The sequence below is a fragment of the Oncorhynchus nerka genome, linkage group LG27 (assembly GCF_034236695.1).
Source record: "Oncorhynchus nerka isolate Pitt River linkage group LG27, Oner_Uvic_2.0, whole genome shotgun sequence".
Classification (NCBI taxonomy): Eukaryota; Metazoa; Chordata; class Actinopteri; order Salmoniformes; family Salmonidae; genus Oncorhynchus; species Oncorhynchus nerka.
Window position 1 is genome coordinate 67,857,013 of NC_088422.1, and position 20,625 is coordinate 67,877,637.

The window sequence follows — 20,625 nt, forward strand, 5'->3', positions numbered from 1 at the left end:
CTGCTGTCAAGCCATTGCAGGCTAATCAATGCCTAATCACAGCCCCCTACCTCCTTCCTAATAGTCCCAGCTTCCCCGGGTTGACCTGCAGCGTTCTGGGACAGTGATTATGTGAGGGCAAAGTGAGTATGTCTCTACACATTAAACCGTCCAGTTCCCATGATGCTAATGTTGCTGGAGAATTCCATTGAACTGTTCTGTTACATATTGTCAGAGACAACCGGTACAAACCACTTTGGCCTGGTTGTAAGAGACTTGTATCAGCAGCAGCATTACATGACTGTATGAACCTGTGGTGGTGCTCTGAGGTGTGTGTGTGCGTGTGTGCGTATGTGTGTGCGTGTGCGTGTGTGTGTTTGTGTGCGCTCATATGTGTGTGTGTGTGTGTGTATGCTTACGCATATGTATGAGTGTGTGTGTGTGATACTCCCGCCTCTCGAGGGGCAGCAGAGTGGAGAGCTGGTATTCCCAGCTCTCCAGCATATAAATGCAGCAGCAGCTCTCCAGGGTGAAGCTACCAGCTCTGTGGAGCTCCACTACATCTGACGATCCGGCACTCCACAAGGTCACAACCGCTCTCCTCAGCTCTGACCCGAGGCCCAGGCACAGCCCCTCTTACCTGCCAACTACCATCTGTTCAAGATGGTGACCCGGTGGGGACTCTGCGGTGCGGGGAAGATCAGCCACGACTTTAGTGTGGCCATGAAAACCCTCCCTCCTGGAGACCACCAGGTACCCCACTCCACCCACCCACCCACCCACCCAAACAAACACATTCTATTGTGATTCACATGCTGGATGTCTCTCTTCCTCCTGCCTCTCTCTCTCTCTCTCTCTCTCTCTCTCTCTCTCTCTCTCTCTCTCTCTCCGTCGGCACTGACAGCTTGCCTAGAAGTGATGAATGTCTGTGTGTTTTCCCCTCTCGTTCCAGATAGTGGCGGTGGCTGCGAGGAGTCTGGAGCGTGCCCGGGAGTTTGCCAAGAAGCACAGCATCCCCAAGGCCTATGGGAGCTATGAAGAGCTGGCCAGCGACCCAGAGATTGGTGGGTTAACAGCCTCGGAGGGCCTGTCTGTGTAGCCACAGATAATGGCTTAATGACGTAACTGTTTGAAAATCAGCCTCCAGTCTGTGTACTGTGTGACTGTCCCTGCAGACATGGTGTACCTGGGCGTGCTGCACACGGAGCACTGGCGCCTGGGCCTGCTGGTACTCCACGCAGGGAAGAACATGCTGTGTGAGAAGCCCTTCGCCATGAACTCCAGGGAGGTGGGGGACCTCATTGCTGCCTCCAAGAAGTCCAACGTCTTTCTCATGGAGGTGTGGGAAAGGCTCAATGAGAGTTGGGGGTTCCATCAACGTGTCTCAGTCTGTTAACATGATTTATTGCTTGATTCTCACCATTTGTACTGTTGTCACATTGTTGTAGCAAATATCAGACCTGGGCTCAAATACTATTTAAAATATATATATTACTTTCACATGCTGTACATGTAAAGTAAGTATTCAGATATATTTTATTTGAAAAGACAAGTAGCTAAGTATTTGGAAATACACTTGCAAAGTATTTGAAAATACTCAAATACACTCCCATACGTTTTACCCAGGTATTTGAATATATTATTTGAAAAGGTATTTGAAAATACTATCAAATACAATTTGGTAGACTATTTGGTGTTTACAAATAACCACTGAAATATTCAAATAAAAGTACTTGTTTTGGGCTGTGTATTTGAAAATACTCAAATACAGAAAAAAAGTATTTTAAATACCAGATCCTCAAATACACATATATTTGAACAAAGGTCTGGCAAATATATGGCCGGATTTTGTTGATGATATGAGGGCTGTTGAGGTATAGAAAGGAACTGTCTGTCCACTCTGTGAGGTGATGGTCTCTCTCTGTCCTCTCCCAGGCCATCTGGTCCCGTTTCTTCCCACTGCACAGGGAGGTTCGCAGGCTGCTGGCTGAGGACGCCATCGGCGACGTAAAGCTGGTGAAGGCCTCTTTTGGCTCCCCTCAGCTTCACATCCCCCGCTCGGTGGAGAAGGAGCTCGGAGGAGGCGCTCTGCTGGACATTGGGGTCTACACCTTGCAGTTTGTGTTGATGGTGTTCAACGGGGAGAGGCCAGAGTCCATCCATGCCACTGGAGTTCTTCTCAACTCAGGTATTAATCTTGGCACCTACATGTAGTACAAAATGTCCTGTGTGTGCTGGCCAGCTAACAATCTATCACAAGATACTACTCACTGGTCATGTAAACCAAGTACCGATCAAGTAAACCAGAGGGGGTGGGACGGGGACAATGAGTTTGGAATTGGGCACAACCCAAGGATCAGATTAACATTGGGATCAGTATTAACTAGGCCTACGACAATAATTCATTACTTATTGAAGTGTAAAGGGTGAACTTTCTGTTTGACCTGTTGATGTTTGACAGGAGTGGATGAGTCCATGGTGGTGGTGATGAAGTTTCCCAGGAACAGGCTGGCTTGCTGTTTGACCTGTTGATGTTTGACAGGAGTGGATGAGTCCATGGTGGTGGTGATGAAGTTTCCCAGGAACAGGCTGGCTTGCTGTTTGACCTGTTGATGTTTGACAGGAGTGGATGAGTCCATGGTGGTGGTGATGAAGTTTCCCAGGAACAGGCTGGCTTGCTGTTTGACCTGTTGATGTTTGACAGGAGTGGATGAGTCCATGGTGGTGGTGATGAAGTTTCCCAGGAACAGGCTGGCTTGCTGTTTGAACAGTTGATGTTTGACAGGAGTGGATGAGTCCATGGTGGTGGTGATGAAGTTTCCCAGGAACAGGCTGGCTTGCTGTTTGAACAGTTGATGTTTGACAGGAGTGGATGAGTCCATGGTGGTGGTGATGAAGTTTCCCAGGAACAGGCTGGCTTGCTGTTCCTTCTCCATCGCTGTTTCACTGCCTAACGACGCCACCATCAGCGGAACAACAGGCACCATCAGGGTATGTTGCTACTGAATCAACCTTTAAACTGCCCACTCTGTTTTATCTTCATTTAGGGGAAATGTACTATGCTGATGAAAGAGCCAACAAATGCTAAACAATGTCTGATCTACAGTATGTCCCTGATTGAGATTTCATTGAGATGTATTATTTATACATGCATATACTGATAAGTATACACATAAAACATAATGGCTGTTTCATGTCCTCTCAGGTTCTAGGTCCCATGCATTGTCCCACCACACTGGAGGTGAATGGGAAGACGACACAGTACCCCCTGCCGGAGCCCTCCTTACCTCTGAACTTCACTAACAGCACTGGGCTGCGCTACGAGGCTGAGGAAGTCAGGCAGTGCCTGCTCAAAGGTATGGTGGCTCGCAAGGTCTTACCGGAGAAAAACACCATTTCTCTGTTCTAAGATGAGTGTTTGTTTGAACAGATATACAACAACAATTCAATTGCAATGCTGTTGGTAGATCCTAGAAAATAAACCGTAAAAACAGTCAAATAATACATGCTGCTTCCAACCTGAACCTTTGCTTACAATACAGTCAGTCGATTTCTGCTTACAATAGTCAGTCAATTTCTCCTTCTCTTCCGCAGGACTGAAGGAGAGCCCCAGAATGCCCCTGTCTGAGTCGGTCCTGCTCACTGAGGTTATGGATGAGTGCAGGAAACAAGTGGGAGTGGTCTTCAACCAGGACCGCCAATAACCACCCCTCACTTGCCACTCGACCATGGTCCATCTGACCTGTGCCACAGGACCTGGACATGGACAGAGCTGTTTGAGGCAGGAGAGAGGGATCAAGCCCTGAGTGTATATGATCCCCTCACGACTTAGCCCTATACAGCTTGCACCTGATGTGAGACAAATTTGAACACGATGACGATAAAGACAAGGAAGCCTGAGTTGATTAGTAGTCTACTGTGAGCTGCTAAGACTGACAGGTTAAATTAAGAGTACCAAATTCTGTCACAGTGAAGTGTATGATTGATGGGTTCAATAAAGGACACTGATTGTCATGGTGAGGTTTATTTCATGAGGTGACAAGATCATCCTAAGAGGGTGATCATCAGTCAGAATACATTCGAAATTGGAGAAAAAACAAATTGTCATAGACACTTTGTCGGACCCCCATATTGAAAACTATTGTCTGAGTAAACAACGACCAATGACTTTGCTACCCAAGGTCATAGGTGGAAAAAAAGGCCTGATGATTCAGCAAGTTTAGATATGGCACATTTGACAACATAGGCTACCTTGGCCAGCTTTTAGGTTTCAGTACACTAAGCAACACATGGGGAAATAATGTAATCTAAAAGTAATTAAAATATTGTATATTAAAGATTTGAAGTGTTGTAGGCCTAATGCAAAATATGAACATCATTTATTCATTAGACACAATTAAAAATCACCACCAAACCTCGGTCTTTTATGGGTGTAAAATGGCACGTTGATGCCATCTGTTGGTAAATGTACGTTACTGCAACACCAGTGTTATATAACGTTTGTGCCTCATATACCCGGATGTTTTTGTAATATTCCGAACACGGCTGGTTGGTTACTCGCGTCAATGACGCTGTCTCGTCATTTCATCAAAACAGAGTCTGTCTCCACCTGCCTGTGAATAGTTACATGTTTTCTACGCCAATATGGCAACCAGGTGGGGAATCTGTAGCGCCGGGAAAATCAGCCATGATTTCACAGTGGCACTGAAAACCCTCCCTCCCGGAGACCATCAGGTACTTGTACCCGTTTACAGTAGACAGTGACGCCCACCACCACAGACTTTATTGTAGTCGTGTTCAAGCCTCAGTTGGCTATCGTCGGTGTGGAGTTTCAAATGGACGTGAATGATCTGAACTGTTGTATGCGTTGTTTGTTGGCAACCTTGTACTTTACGAAGTTTCCGATTCCTGTTGGAACGTTCAACAAATTATACCCACCCGTTTTATGATCAGAAATCAGAAGGTTGCACTGCACCCATGTAGTTAACTTTAAGTAGATTGTAACAGTTACAATGTGGCCCATTGTAATGAATTTTTCGAGTTGCTGACATTACATTCTCGTTTACTGCCACACGGTACACTCTGCACAAATGAATGATTTACCGTAAAAGTCGAACTAAATGAGCATGTGGGGAAATGTAATATCGAAATGTGAAAGTGGCTTATTTAAAAGTGCCACATGCTACAAACATGTTGCAAATGTAAAGTGATGAATGAATGAAAAAGCCCACCTTTTGGTCTTCCCTAGATTGTTGCTGTGGCAGCACGGAAACTACAGGATGCTGAGGCGTTTGCAAAGAAGCACAGCATCCCTCAAGCCTACGGCAGCTATGAGGAACTGGCCAGAGATCCAGAGATTGGTCAGTGTCTTGTCTCAAACATAATCTAACCGTCACCTCAGGTGCTTAATGTCCCTCTCGGCGTGTGTAATATGCGTCAGAACAGTGTTTATTAGTGCCTTTTTATTATGCCATTTTTCTAAACGGCCTCATGTCCAGTAATACAATGTATTCCTCTTCTAATTCTTTAAAATGTATCCTTAATCCTGTCTCCTCATTGTCACTGTGTGTGGGTAGAGGTGGTATATGTGGGCACCATCCACCCATACCACCTGCCAGTTGGCATGCTCTTCATGAAGGCCCAGAAGAATGTGCTGTGTGAGAAGCCTATGGCCATGAACCTCAGAGAGGTACAAGAGCTGGTGGCCTCTGCTAAGATGAACACAGTCTTTCTGATGGAGGTAAAAACGGACAGTTACACCTGTGTCATTATCACCACGTCACATACCCAGCCAGTGTTTCAACAGCACTCAGGTGAAGGCAGCCCCGTGTGTGTTAAAAAATAATACTTTGTTCATCTTTGTTCATGTATTTGTGTTTAACCATAGTGCTCTCCCTCCTCCTCCTCCCTTGATGCTCCAGGCAGTGTGGACCCGCTTCTTTCCAGCTTCTCTGGAGATCGAGCGCCTGCTGTCTCGGGGGGAGGTGGGTGAGGTGAAGATGGTAAAAGCAGACTTTGGGGTGCCCCTCATGCACGTGCCCAGAGCGGTGGAGAAGGAGCTGGGAGGAGGGGCGCTGCTGGACATCGGCATCTACTGCCTGCAGTTTATATGCATGGTGTACAATGGAGAGAAGCCTGAGTGCATCCAAGCCACCGGTGTCTGTCTGGAAACAGGTAGTGAGACAGCGATGGGACACTTAGAAACTAATACTAGTTGTAGATATTGGGGGTACTAGTGATCTACCTATTGGGGATATCCTACTAGTGCTTTAGCTATTGGGGATATATTACTAGTGATCTACCTATTGGGGATATATTACTAGTGCTTTAGCTATTGGGGATATATTACTAGTGATCTACCTATTGGGGATATATTACTAGTGCTTTAGCTATTGGGGATATATTACTAGTGATCTACCTATTGGGGATATATTACTAGTGCTTTACCTATTGGGGATATATTACTAGTGATCTACCTATTGGGGATATATTACTAGTGATCTACCTATTGGGGATATATTACTAGTGATCTACCTATTGGGGATATATTACTAGTGCTTTACCTATTGGGGATATATTACTAGTGATCTACCTATTGGGGATATATTACTAGTGATCTACCTATTGGGGATATATTACTAGTGATCTACCTATTGGGGATATATTACTAGTGCTTTACCTATTGGGGATATATTACTAGTGATCTACCTATTGGGGATATATTACTAGTGCTTTAGCTATTGGGGATATATTACTAGTGATTTACCTATTGGGGATATATTACTAGTGCTTTACCTATTGGGGATATATTACTAGTGATCTACCTATTGGGGATATATTACTAGTGATCTACCTATTGGGGATATATTACTAGTGCTTTACCTATTGGGGATATATTACTAGTGATCTACCTATTGGGGATATATTACTAGTGATCTACCTATTGGGGATATATTACTAGTGCTTTACCTATTGGGGATATATTACTAGTGATCTACCTATTGGGGATATATTACTAGTGCTTTACCTATTGGGGATATATTACTAGTGCTTTAGCTATTGGGGATATATTACTAGTGATCTACCTATTGGGGATATATTACTAGTGATCTACCTATTGGGGATATATTACTAGTGATCTACCTATTGGGGATATATTACTAGTGATCTACCTATTGGGGATATATTACTAGTGCTTTACCTATTGGGGATATATTACTAGTGATCTACCTATTGGGGATATATTACTAGTGATCTACCTATTGGGGATATATTACTAGTGATCTACCTATTGGGGATATATTACTAGTGCTTTACCTATTGGGGATATATTACTAGTGCTTTAGCTATTGGGGATATATTACTAGTGCTTTAGCTATTGGGGATATATTACTAGTGATCTACCTATTGGGGATATATTACTAGTGATCTACCTATTGGGGATATATTACTAGTGATCTACCTATTGGGGATATATTACTAGTGATCTACCTATTGGGGATATATTACTAGTGATCTACCTATTGGGGATATATTACTAGTGATCTACCTATTGGGGATATATTACTAGTGATCTACCTATTGGGGATATATTACTAGTGATCTACCTATTGGGGATATATTACTAGTGCTTTACCTATTGGGGATATATTACTAGTGATCTACCTATTGGGGATATATTACTAGTGATCTACCTATTGGGGATATATTACTAGTGATCTACCTATTGGGGATATATTACTAGTGATCTACCTATTGGGGATATATTACTAGTGATCTACCTATTGGGGATATATTACTAGTGATCTACCTATTGGGGATATATTACTAGTGATCTACCTATTGGGGATATATTACTAGTGATCTACCTATTGGGGATATATTACTAGTGATCTACCTATTGGGGATATATTACTAGTGATCTACCTATTGGGGATATATTACTAGTGCTTTAGCTATTGGGGATATATTACTAGTGCTACCTATTGGGGATATATTACTAGTGATCTACCTATTGGGGATATATTACTAGTGATCTACCTATTGGGGATATATTACTAGTGATCTACCTATTGGGGATATATTACTAGTGATCTACCTATTGGGGATATATTACTAGTGATCTACCTATTGGGGATATATTACTAGTGATCTACCTATTGGGGATATATTACTAGTGATCTACCTATTGGGGATATATTACTAGTGATCTACCTATTGGGGATATATTACTAGTGATCTACCTATTGGGGATATATTACTAGTGCTTTACCTATTGGGGATATATTACTAGTGCTTTACCTATTGGGGATATATTACTAGTGATCTACCTATTGGGGATATATTACTAGTGATCTACCTATTGGGGATATATTACTAGTGATCTACCTATTGGGGATATATTACTAGTGATCTACCTATTGGGGATATATTACTAGTGATCTACCTATTGGGGATATATTACTAGTGATCTACCTATTGGGGATATATTACTAGTGATCTACCTATTGGGGATATATTACTAGTGATCTACCTATTGGGGATATGATCTACCTATTGGGGATATATTACTAGTGCTTTAGCTATTGGGGATATATTACTAGTGATCTACCTATTGGGGATATATTACTAGTGCTTTAGCTATTGGGGATATATTACTAGTGATCTACCTATTGGGGATATATTACTAGTGATCTACCTATTGGGGATATATTACTAGTGCTTTACCTATTGGGGATATATTACTAGTGATCTACCTATTGGGGATATATTACTAGTGATCTACCTATTGGGGATATATTACTAGTGATCTACCTATTGGGGATATATTACTAGTGATCTACCTATTGGGGATATATTACTAGTGCTTTACCTATTGGGGATATATTACTAGTGATCTACCTATTGGGGATATATTACTATTGGGGATATATTACTAGTGATCTACCTATTGGGGATATATTACTAGTGATCTACCTATTGGGGATATATTACTAGTGATCTACCTATTGGGGATATATTACTAGTGATCTACCTATTGGGGATATATTACTAGTGATCTACCTATTGGGGATATATTACTAGTGCTTTACCTATTGGGGATATATTACTAGTGATCTACCTATTGGGGATATATTACTAGTGCTTTAGCTATTGGGGATATATTACTACCTATTGGGGATATATTACTAGTGCTTTACCTATTGGGGATATATTACTAGTGATCTACCTATTGGGGATATATTACTAGTGATCTACCTATTGGGGATATATTACTAGTGATCTACCTATTGGGGATATATTACTAGTGATCTACCTATTGGGGATATATTACTAGTGATCTACCTATTGGGGATATATTACTAGTGATCTACCTATTGGGGATATATTACTAGTCTTTACCTATTGGGGATATATTACTAGTGCTTTAGTGATCTACTATTGGGGATATATTACTAGTGATCTACCTATTGGGGATATATTACTAGTGATCTACCTATTGGGGATATATTACTAGTGATCTACCTATTGGGGATATATTACTAGTGATCTACCTATTGGGGATATATTACTAGTGATCTACCTATTGGGGATATATTACTAGTGATCTACCTATTGGGGATATATTACTAGTGATTACCTATTGGGGATATATTACTAGTGATCTACCTATTGGGGATATATTACTAGTGCTTTACCTATTGGGGATATATTACTAGTGATCTACCTATTGGGGATATATTACTAGTGATCTACCTATTGGGGATATATTACTAGTGATCTACCTATTGGGGATATATTACTAGTGATCTACCTATTGGGGATATATTACTAGTGATCTACCTATTGGGGATATATTACTAGTGCTTTAGCTATTGGGGATATATTACTAGTGCTTTACCTATTGGGGATATATTACTAGTGATCTACCTATTGGGGATATATTACTAGTGATCTACCTATTGGGGATATATTACTAGTGATCTACCTATTGGGGATATATTACTAGTGATCTACCTATTGGGGATATATTACTAGTGATCTACCTATTGGGGATATATTACTAGTGATTACCTATTGGGGATATATTACTAGTGATCTACCTATTGGGGATATATTACTAGTGATCTACCTATTGGGGATATATTACTAGTGATCTACCTATTGGGGATATATTACTAGTGCTTTACCTATTGGGGATATATTACTAGTGATCTACCTATTGGGGATATATTACTAGTGATCTACCTATTGGGGATATATTACTAGTGATCTACCTATTGGGGATATATTACTAGTGATCTACCTATTGGGGATATATTACTAGTGATCTTTACCTATTGGGGATATATTACTAGTGATCTACCTATTGGGGATATATTACTAGTGATCTACCTATTGGGGATATATTACTAGTGATCTACCTATTGGGGATATATTACTAGTGATCTACCTATTGGGGATATATTACTAGTGATCTACCTATTGGGGATATATTACTAGTGCTTTAGCTATTGGGGATATATTACTAGTGCTTTAGCTATTGGGGATATATTACTAGTGATCTACCTATTGGGGATATATTACTAGTGCTTTACCTATTGGGGATATATTACTAGTGATCTACCTATTGGGGATATATTACTAGTGATCTACCTATTGGGGATATATTACTAGTGATCTACCTATTGGGGATATATTACTAGTGCTTTACCTATTGGGGATATATTACTAGTGATCTACCTATTGGGGATATATTACTAGTGCTTTACCTATTGGGGATATATTACTAGTGATCTACCTATTGGGGATATATTACTAGTGATCTACCTATTGGGGATATATTACTAGTGATCTACCTATTGGGGATATATTACTAGTGATCTACCTATTGGGGATATATTACTAGTGATCTACCTATTGGGGATATATTACTAGTGATCTACCTATTGGGGATATATTACTAGTGATCTACCTATTGGGGATATATTACTAGTGCTTTACCTATTGGGGATATATTACTAGTGATCTACCTATTGGGGATATATTACTAGTGCTTTACCTATTGGGGATATATTACTAGTGATCTACCTATTGGGGATATATTACTAGTGATCTACCTATTGGGGATATATTACTAGTGATCTACCTATTGGGGATATATTACTAGTGATCTACCTATTGGGGATATATTACTAGTGCTTTACCTATTGGGGATATATTACTAGTGATCTACCTATTGGGGATATATTACTAGTGCTTTACCTATTGGGGATATATTACTAGTGATCTACCTATTGGGGATATATTACTAGTGCTTTACCTATTGGGGATATATTACTAGTGATCTACCTATTGGGGATATATTACTAGTGATCTACCTATTGGGGATATATTACTAGTGCTTTACCTATTGGGGATATATTACTAGTGATCTACCTATTGGGGATATATTACTAGTGATCTACCTATTGGGGATATATTACTAGTGATCTACCTATTGGGGATATATTACTAGTGATCTACCTATTGGGGATATATTACTAGTGATCTACCTATTGGGGATATATTACTAGTGCTTTAGCTATTGGGGATATATTACTAGTGATCTACCTATTGGGGATATATTACTAGTGATCTACCTATTGGGGATATATTACTAGTGATCTACCTATTGGGGATATATTACTAGTGATTTACCTATTGGGGATATATTACTAGTGATCTACCTATTGGGGATATATTACTAGTGATCTACCTATTGGGGATATATTACTAGTGATCTACCTATTGGGGATATCCTACTAGTGCTTTACCTATTGGGGATATATTACTAGTGATCTACCTATTGGGGATATATTACTAGTGATCTACCTATTGGGGATATATTACTAGTGATCTACCTATTGGGGATATATTACTAGTGCTTTACCTATTGGGGATATATTACTAGTGATCTACCTATTGGGGATATATTACTAGTGCTTTACCTATTGGGGATATATTACTAGTGCTTTAGCTATTGGGGATATATTACTAGTGATCTACCTTTTGGGGATCTATTACTAGTGATCTACCTATTGGGGATATATTACTAGTGCTTTAGCTATTGGGGATATATTACTAGTGCTTTAGCTATTGGGGATATATTACTAGTGATCTACCTATTGGGGATATATTACTAGTGATCTACCTATTGGGGATATATTACTAGTGATCTACCTATTGGGGATATATTACTAGTGATCTACCTATTGGGGATATATTACTAGTGATCTACCTATTGGGGATATATTACTAGTGATCTACCTATTGGGGATATATTACTAGTGATCTACCTATTGGGGATATATTACTAGTGATCTACCTATTGGGGATATATTACTAGTGATTTAGCTATTGGGGATATATTACTAGTGCTTTAGCTATTGGGGATATATTACTAGTGATCTACCTATTGGGGATATATTACTAGTGATCTACCTATTGGGGATATATTACTAGTGATCTACCTATTGGGGATATATTACTAGTGATCTACCTATTGGGGATATATTACTAGTGATCTACCTATTGGGGATATATTACTAGTGATCTACCTATTGGGGATATATTACTAGTGATCTACCTATTGGGGATATATTACTAGTGATCTACCTATTGGGGATATATTACTAGTGATCTACCTATTGGGGATATATTACTAGTGCTTTACCTATTGGGGATATATTACTAGTGATTTACCTATTGGGGATATATTACTAGTGATCTACCTATTGGGGATATATTACTAGTGATCTACCTATTGGGGATATATTACTAGTGATCTACCTATTGGGGATATATTACTAGTGATCTACCTATTGGGGATATATTACTAGTGATCTACCTATTGGGGATATATTACTAGTGATTACCTATTGGGGATATATTACTAGTGATCTACCTATTGGGGATATATTACTAGTGATCTACCTATTGGGGATATATTACTAGTGATCTACCTATTGGGGATATATTACTAGTGCTTTACCTATTGGGGATATATTACTAGTGCTTTACCTATTGGGGATATATTACTAGTGATCTACCTATTGGGGATATATTACTAGTGATCTACCTATTGGGGATATATTACTAGTGATCTACCTATTGGGGATATATTACTAGTGATCTACCTATTGGGGATATATTACTAGTGATCTACCTATTGGGGATATATTACTAGTGATCTACCTATTGGGGATATATTACTAGTGATCTACCTATTGGGGATATATTACTAGTGATCTACCTATTGGGGATATATTACTAGTGATTTACCTATTGGGGATATATTACTAGTGCTTTAGCTATTGGGGATATATTACTAGTGATCTACCTATTGGGGATATATTACTAGTGATCTACCTATTGGGGATATATTACTAGTGATCTACCTATTGGGGATATATTACTAGTGATCTACCTATTGGGGATATATTACTAGTGCTTTACCTATTGGGGATATATTACTAGTGATCTACCTATTGGGGATATATTACTAGTGATCTACCTATTGGGGATATATTACTAGTGATCTACCTATTGGGGATATATTACTAGTGATCTACCTATTGGGGATATATTACTAGTGATCTACCTATTGGGGATATATTACTAGTGATCTACCTATTGGGGATATATTACTAGTGATCTACCTATTGGGGATATATTACTAGTGATCTACCTATTGGGGATATATTACTAGTGATCTACCTATTGGGGATATATTACTAGTGATCTACCTATTGGGGATATATTACTAGTGATCTACCTATTGGGGATATATTACTAGTGCTTTAGCTATTGGGGATATATTACTAGTGATCTACCTATTGGGGATATATTACTAGTGATCTACCTATTGGGGATATATTACTAGTGATCTACCTATTGGGGATATATTACTAGTGATCTACCTATTGGGGATATATTACTAGTGATCTACCTATTGGGGATATATTACTAGTGATCTACCTATTGGGGATATATTACTAGTGATCTACCTATTGGGGATATATTACTAGTGCTTTACCTATTGGGGATATATTACTAGTGATTACCTATTGGGGATATATTACTAGTGATCTACCTATTGGGGATATATTACTAGTGATCTACCTATTGGGGATATATTACTAGTGATCTACCTATTGGGGATATATTACTAGTGATCTACCTATTGGGGATATATTACTAGTGATCTACCTATTGGGGATATATTACTAGTGATCTACCTATTGGGGATATATTACTAGTGATCTACCTATTGGGGATATATTACTAGTGATCTACCTATTGGGGATATATTACTAGTGCTTTACCTATTGGGGATATATTACTAGTGATCTACCTATTGGGGATATATTACTAGTGATCTACCTATTGGGGATATATTACTAGTGATCTACCTATTGGGGATATATTACTAGTGATCTACCTATTGGGGATATATTACTAGTGCTTTACCTATTGGGGATATATTACTAGTGATCTACCTATTGGGGATATATTACTAGTGATCTACCTATTGGGGATATATTACTAGTGATCTACCTATTGGGGATATATTACTAGTGCTTTACCTATTGGGGATATATTACTAGTGCTTTAGCTATTGGGGATATATTACTAGTGATCTACCTTTTGGGGATCTATTACTAGTGATCTACCTATTGGGGATATATTACTAGTGATCTACCTATTGGGGATATATTACTAGTGATCTACCTATTGGGGATATATTACTAGTGATCTACCTATTGGGGATATATTACTAGTGATCTACCTATTGGGGATATATTACTAGTGATCTACCTATTGGGGATCTATTACTAGTGATCTACCTATTGGGGATATATTACTAGTGCTTTAGCTATTGGGGATATATTACTAGTGCTTTAGCTATTGGGGATATATTACTAGTGATCTACCTATTGGGGATATATTACTAGTGATCTACCTATTGGGGATATATTACTAGTGATCTACCTATTGGGGATATATTACTAGTGATCTACCTATTGGGGATATATTACTAGTGATCTATATTGGGGATATATTACTAGTGCTTTACCTATTGGGGATATATTACTAGTGATCTACCTATTGGGGATATATTACTAGTGATCTACCTATTGGGGATATATTACTAGTGATCTACCTATTGGGGATATATTACTAGTGCTTTACCTATTGGGGATATATTACTAGTGATTTACCTATTGGGGATATATTACTAGTGATCTACCTATTGGGGATATATTACTAGTGATCTACCTATTGGGGATATATTACTAGTGATCTACCTATTGGGGATATATTACTAGTGATCTACCTATTGGGGATATATTACTAGTGATCTACCTATTGGGGATATATTACTAGTGCTTTACCTATTGGGGATATATTACTAGTGATCTACCTATTGGGGATATATTACTAGTGATCTACCTATTGGGGATATATTACTAGTGCTTTACCTATTGGGGATATATTACTAGTGATTTACCTATTGGGGATATATTACTAGTGATCTACCTATTGGGGATATATTACTAGTGATCTACCTATTGGGGATATATTACTAGTGATCTACCTATTGGGGATATATTACTAGTGATCTACCTATTGGGGATATATTACTAGTGATCTACCTATTGGGGATATATTACTAGTGATCTACCTATTGGGGATATATTACTAGTGATCTACCTATTGGGGATATATTACTAGTGATCTACCTATTGGGGATATATTACTAGTGATCTACCTATTGGGGATATATTACTAGTGCTTTACCTATTGGGGATATATTACTAGTGCTTTACCTATTGGGGATATATTACTAGTGATCTACCTATTGGGGATATATTACTAGTGATCTACCTATTGGGGATATATTACTAGTGATCTACCTATTGGGGATATATTACTAGTGATCTACCTATTGGGGATATATTACTAGTGATCTACCTATTGGGGATATATTACTAGTGATCTACCTATTGGGGATATATTACTAGTGATCTACCTATTGGGGATATATTACTAGTGATCTACCTATTGGGGATATATTACTAGTGATCTACCTATTGGGGATATATTACTAGTGCTTTACCTATTGGGGATATATTACTAGTGATCTACCTATTGGGGATATATTACTAGTGATCTACCTATTGGGGATATATTACTAGTGATCTACCTATTGGGGATATATTACTAGTGATCTACCTATTGGGGATATATTACTAGTGATCTACCTATTGGGGATATATTACTAGTGATCTACCTATTGGGGATATATTACTAGTGCTTTAGCTATTGGGGATATATTACTAGTGATCTACCTATTGGGGATATATTACTAGTGATCTACCTATTGGGGATATATTACTAGTGATCTACCTATTGGGGATATATTACTAGTGATCTACCTATTGGGGATATATTACTAGTGATCTACCTATTGGGGATATATTACTAGTGATCTACCTATTGGGGATATATTACTAGTGATCTACCTATTGGGGATATATTACTAGTGATCTACCTATTGGGGATATATTACTAGTGATCTACCTATTGGGGATATATTACTAGTGATCTACCTATTGGGGATATATTACTAGTGATCTACCTATTGGGGATATATTACTAGTGATCTACCTATTGGGGATATATTACTAGTGATCTACCTATTGGGGATATATTACTAGTGATCTACCTATTGGGGATATATTACTAGTGATCTACCTATTGGGGATATATTACTAGTGATCTACCTATTGGGGATATATTACTAGTGATCTACCTATTGGGGATATATTACTAGTGATCTACCTATTGGGGATATATTACTAGTGATCTACCTATTGGGGATATATTACTAGTGATCTACCTATTGGGGATATATTACTAGTGCTTTAGCTATTGGGGATATATTACTAGTGATCTACCTATTGGGGATATATTACTAGTGCTTTACCTATTGGGGATATATTACTAGTGATCTACCTATTGGGGATATATTACTAGTGATCTACCTATTGGGGATATATTACTAGTGATCTACCTATTGGGGATATATTACTAGTGATCTACCTATTGGGGATATATTACTAGTGATCTACCTATTGGGGATATATTACTAGTGATCTACCTATTGGGGATATATTACTAGTGATCTACCTATTGGGGATATATTACTAGTGCTTTAGCTATTGGGGATATATTACTAGTGCTTTACCTATTGGGGATATATTACTAGTGATCTACCTATTGGGGATATATTACTAGTGATCTACCTATTGGGGATATATTACTAGTGATCTACCTATTGGGGATATATTATAGTGATTACCTATTGGGGATATATTACTAGTGATCTACCTATTGGGGATATATTACTAGTGATCTACCTATTGGGGATATATTACTAGTGATCTACCTATTGGGGATATATTACTAGTGATCTACCTATTGGGGATATATTACTAGTGCTTTACCTATTGGGGATATATTACTAGTGATTTACCTATTGGGGATATATTACTAGTGATCTACCTATTGGGGATATATTACTAGTGATTTACCTATTGGGGATATATTACTAGTGATCTACCTATTGGGGATATATTACTAGTGATCTACCTATTGGGGATATATTACTAGTGATCTACCTATTGGGGATATATTACTAGTGATCTACCTATTGGGGATATATTACTAGTGCTTTAGCTATTGGGGATATATTACTAGTGATTTACCTATTGGGGATATATTACTAGTGATTTACCTATTGGGGATATATTACTAGTGATCTACCTATTGGGGATATATTACTAGTGATCTACCTATTGGGGATATATTACTAGTGATCTACCTATTGGGGATATATTACTAGTGATCTACCTATTGGGGATATATTACTAGTGATCTACCTATTGGGGATATATTACTAGTGATCTACCTATTGGGGATATATTACTAGTGATCTACCTATTGGGGATATATTACTAGTGCTTTCTACCTATTGGGGATATATTACTAGTGATTTACCTATTGGGGATATATTACTAGTGATCTACCTATTGGGGATATATTACTAGTGCTTTACCTATTGGGGATATATTACTAGTGATCTACCTATTGGGGATATATTACTAGTGATCTACCTATTGGGGATATATTACTAGTGATCTACCTATTGGGGATATATTACTAGTGATCTACCTATTGGGGATATATTACTAGTGATCTACCTATTGGGGATATATTACTAGTGATCTACCTATTGGGGATATATTACTAGTGATTTACCTATTGGGGATATATTACTAGTGATCTACCTATTGGGGATATATTACTAGTGATCTACCTATTGGGGATATATTACTAGTGATCTACCTATTGGGGATATATTACTAGTGCTTTAGCTATTGGGGATATATTACTAGTGCTTTACCTATTGGGGATATATTACTAGTGATCTACCTATTGGGGATATATTACTAGTGATCTACTATTGGGGATATATTACTAGTGATTTACCTATTGGGGATATATTACTAGTGATCTACCTATTGGGGATATATTACTAGTGATTTACCTATTGGGGATATATTACTAGTGATCTACCTATTGGGGATATATTACTAGTGATTTACCTATTGGGGATATATTACTAGTGATCTACCTATTGGGGATATATTACTAGTGCTCTACCTATTGGGGATATATTACTAGTGATCTACCTATTGGGGATATATTACTAGTGCTTTACCTATTGGGGATATATTACTAGTGATCTACCTATTGGGGATATATTACTAGTGATTTACCTATTGGGGATATATTACTAGTGATCTACCTATTGGGGATATATTACTAGTGATCTACCTATTGGGGATATATTACTAGTGATCTACCTATTGGGGATATATTACTAGTGATCTACCTATTGGGGATATATTACTAGTGATCTACCTATTGGGGATATATTACTAGTGCTTTACCTATTGGGGATATATTACTAGTGATTTACCTATTGGGGATATATTACTAGTGATCTACCTATTGGGGATATATTACTAGTGATCTACCTATTGGGGATATATTACTAGTGATCTACCTATTGGGGATATATTACTAGTGATCTACCTATTGGGGATATATTACTAGTGATCTACCTATTGGGGATATATTACTAGTGATCTACCTATTGGGGATATATTACTAGTGATCTACCTATTGGGGATATATTACTAGTGATCTACCTATTGGGGATATATTACTAGTGATCTACCTATTGGGGATATATTACTAGTGCTTTAGCTATTGGGGATATATTACTAGTGATCTACCTATTGGGGATATATTACTAGTGATCTACCTATTGGGGATATATTACTAGTGATCTACCTATTGGGGATATATTACTAGTGATCTACCTATTGGGGATATATTACTAGTGATCTACCTATTGGGGATATATTACTAGTGATCTACCTATTGGGGATATATTACTAGTGATCTACCTATTGGGGATATATTATATCTACCTATTAGTACTAGTGCTTTAGCTATTGGGGATATATTACTAGTGTTCTACCTATTGGGGATATATTACTAGTGCTTTAGCTATTGGGGATATATTACTAGTGATCTACCTATTGGGGATATATTACTAGTGCTTTACCTATTGGGGATATATTACTAGTGATCTACCTATTGGGGATATATTACTAGTGATCTACCTATTGGGGATATATTACTAGTGATCTACCTATTGGGGATATATTACTAGTGATCTACCTATTGGGGATATATTACTAGTGATCTACCTATTGGGGATATATTACTAGTGATCTACCTATTGGGGATATATTACTAGTGCTTTAGCTATTGGGGATATATTACTAGTGCTTTACCTATTGGGGATATATTACTAGTGATCTACCTATTGGGGATATATTACTAGTGCTTTACCTATTGGGGATATATTACTAGTGATCTACCTATTGGGGATATATTACTAGTGCTTTACCTATTGGGGATATATTACTAGTGATCTACCTATTGGGGATATATTACTAGTGATCTACCTATTGGGGATATATTACTAGTGATCTACCTATTGGGGATATATTACTAGTGATCTACCTATTGGGGATATATTACTAGTGATCTACCTATTGGGGATATATTACTAGTGCTTTACCTATTGGGGATATATTACTAGTGCTTTACCTATTGGGGATATATTACTAGTGATCTACCTATTGGGGATATATTACTAGTGATCTACCTATTGGGGATATATTACTAGTGCTTTACCTATTGGGGATATATTACTAGTGATCTACCTATTGGGGATATATTACTAGTGATCTACCTATTGGGGATATATTACTAGTGATCTACCTATTGGGGATATATTACTAGTGATCTACCTATTGGGGATATATTACTAGTGATCTACCTATTGGGGATATATTACTAGTGATCTACCTATTGGGGATATATTACTAGTGATCTACCTATTGGGGATATATTACTAGTGATCTACCTATTGGGGATATATTACTAGTGATCTACCTA

General features: G+C 38.0%; 2 protein-coding genes across 2 annotated transcripts in view; both read left to right on the forward strand.

The window, feature by feature from the left end:
* The first annotated feature begins 443 nt into the window (after nucleotides 1–443).
* LOC115112200 (trans-1,2-dihydrobenzene-1,2-diol dehydrogenase-like) lies at nucleotides 444–3,993 on the forward strand. Its single transcript, XM_065011933.1, has 7 exons — nucleotides 444–732; nucleotides 932–1,043; nucleotides 1,155–1,318; nucleotides 1,915–2,167; nucleotides 2,846–2,970; nucleotides 3,185–3,335; nucleotides 3,574–3,993. The coding sequence occupies exons 1-7, from the start codon at nucleotides 643–645 to the stop codon at nucleotides 3,681–3,683; spliced, it is 1,005 nt and encodes a 334-aa protein (XP_064868005.1). The 5' UTR covers nucleotides 444–642; the 3' UTR covers nucleotides 3,684–3,993.
* Nucleotides 3,994–4,084: 91 nt separating this feature from the next.
* Nucleotides 4,085–20,625, forward strand: part of LOC115112529 (trans-1,2-dihydrobenzene-1,2-diol dehydrogenase-like) — a 67,021-nt gene continuing 50,480 nt past the window's right edge. The window contains exons 1-4 of the mRNA XM_065011932.1: nucleotides 4,085–4,713; nucleotides 5,228–5,339; nucleotides 5,556–5,719; nucleotides 5,901–6,153. Of these exons, the coding sequence (XP_064868004.1) occupies nucleotides 4,624–4,713; nucleotides 5,228–5,339; nucleotides 5,556–5,719; nucleotides 5,901–6,153 (619 nt within the window). The 5' untranslated portion in view covers nucleotides 4,085–4,623. The remainder of the gene's footprint in view (nucleotides 4,714–5,227; nucleotides 5,340–5,555; nucleotides 5,720–5,900; nucleotides 6,154–20,625) is intronic.

Coding starts and splice junctions, on each gene's coding strand:
- LOC115112200 (XM_065011933.1), top strand. CDS start 643: ATGGTGACCCGGTGGGGACTCTGCGGTGCGGGGAAGATCAGCCACGAC. Junction 1,044..1,154: donor GGCCAGCGACCCAGAGATTG/GTGGGTTAACAG, acceptor CTGTCCCTGCAG/ACATGGTGTACCTGGGCGTG. Junction 1,319..1,914: donor CCAACGTCTTTCTCATGGAG/GTGTGGGAAAGG, acceptor GTCCTCTCCCAG/GCCATCTGGTCCCGTTTCTT.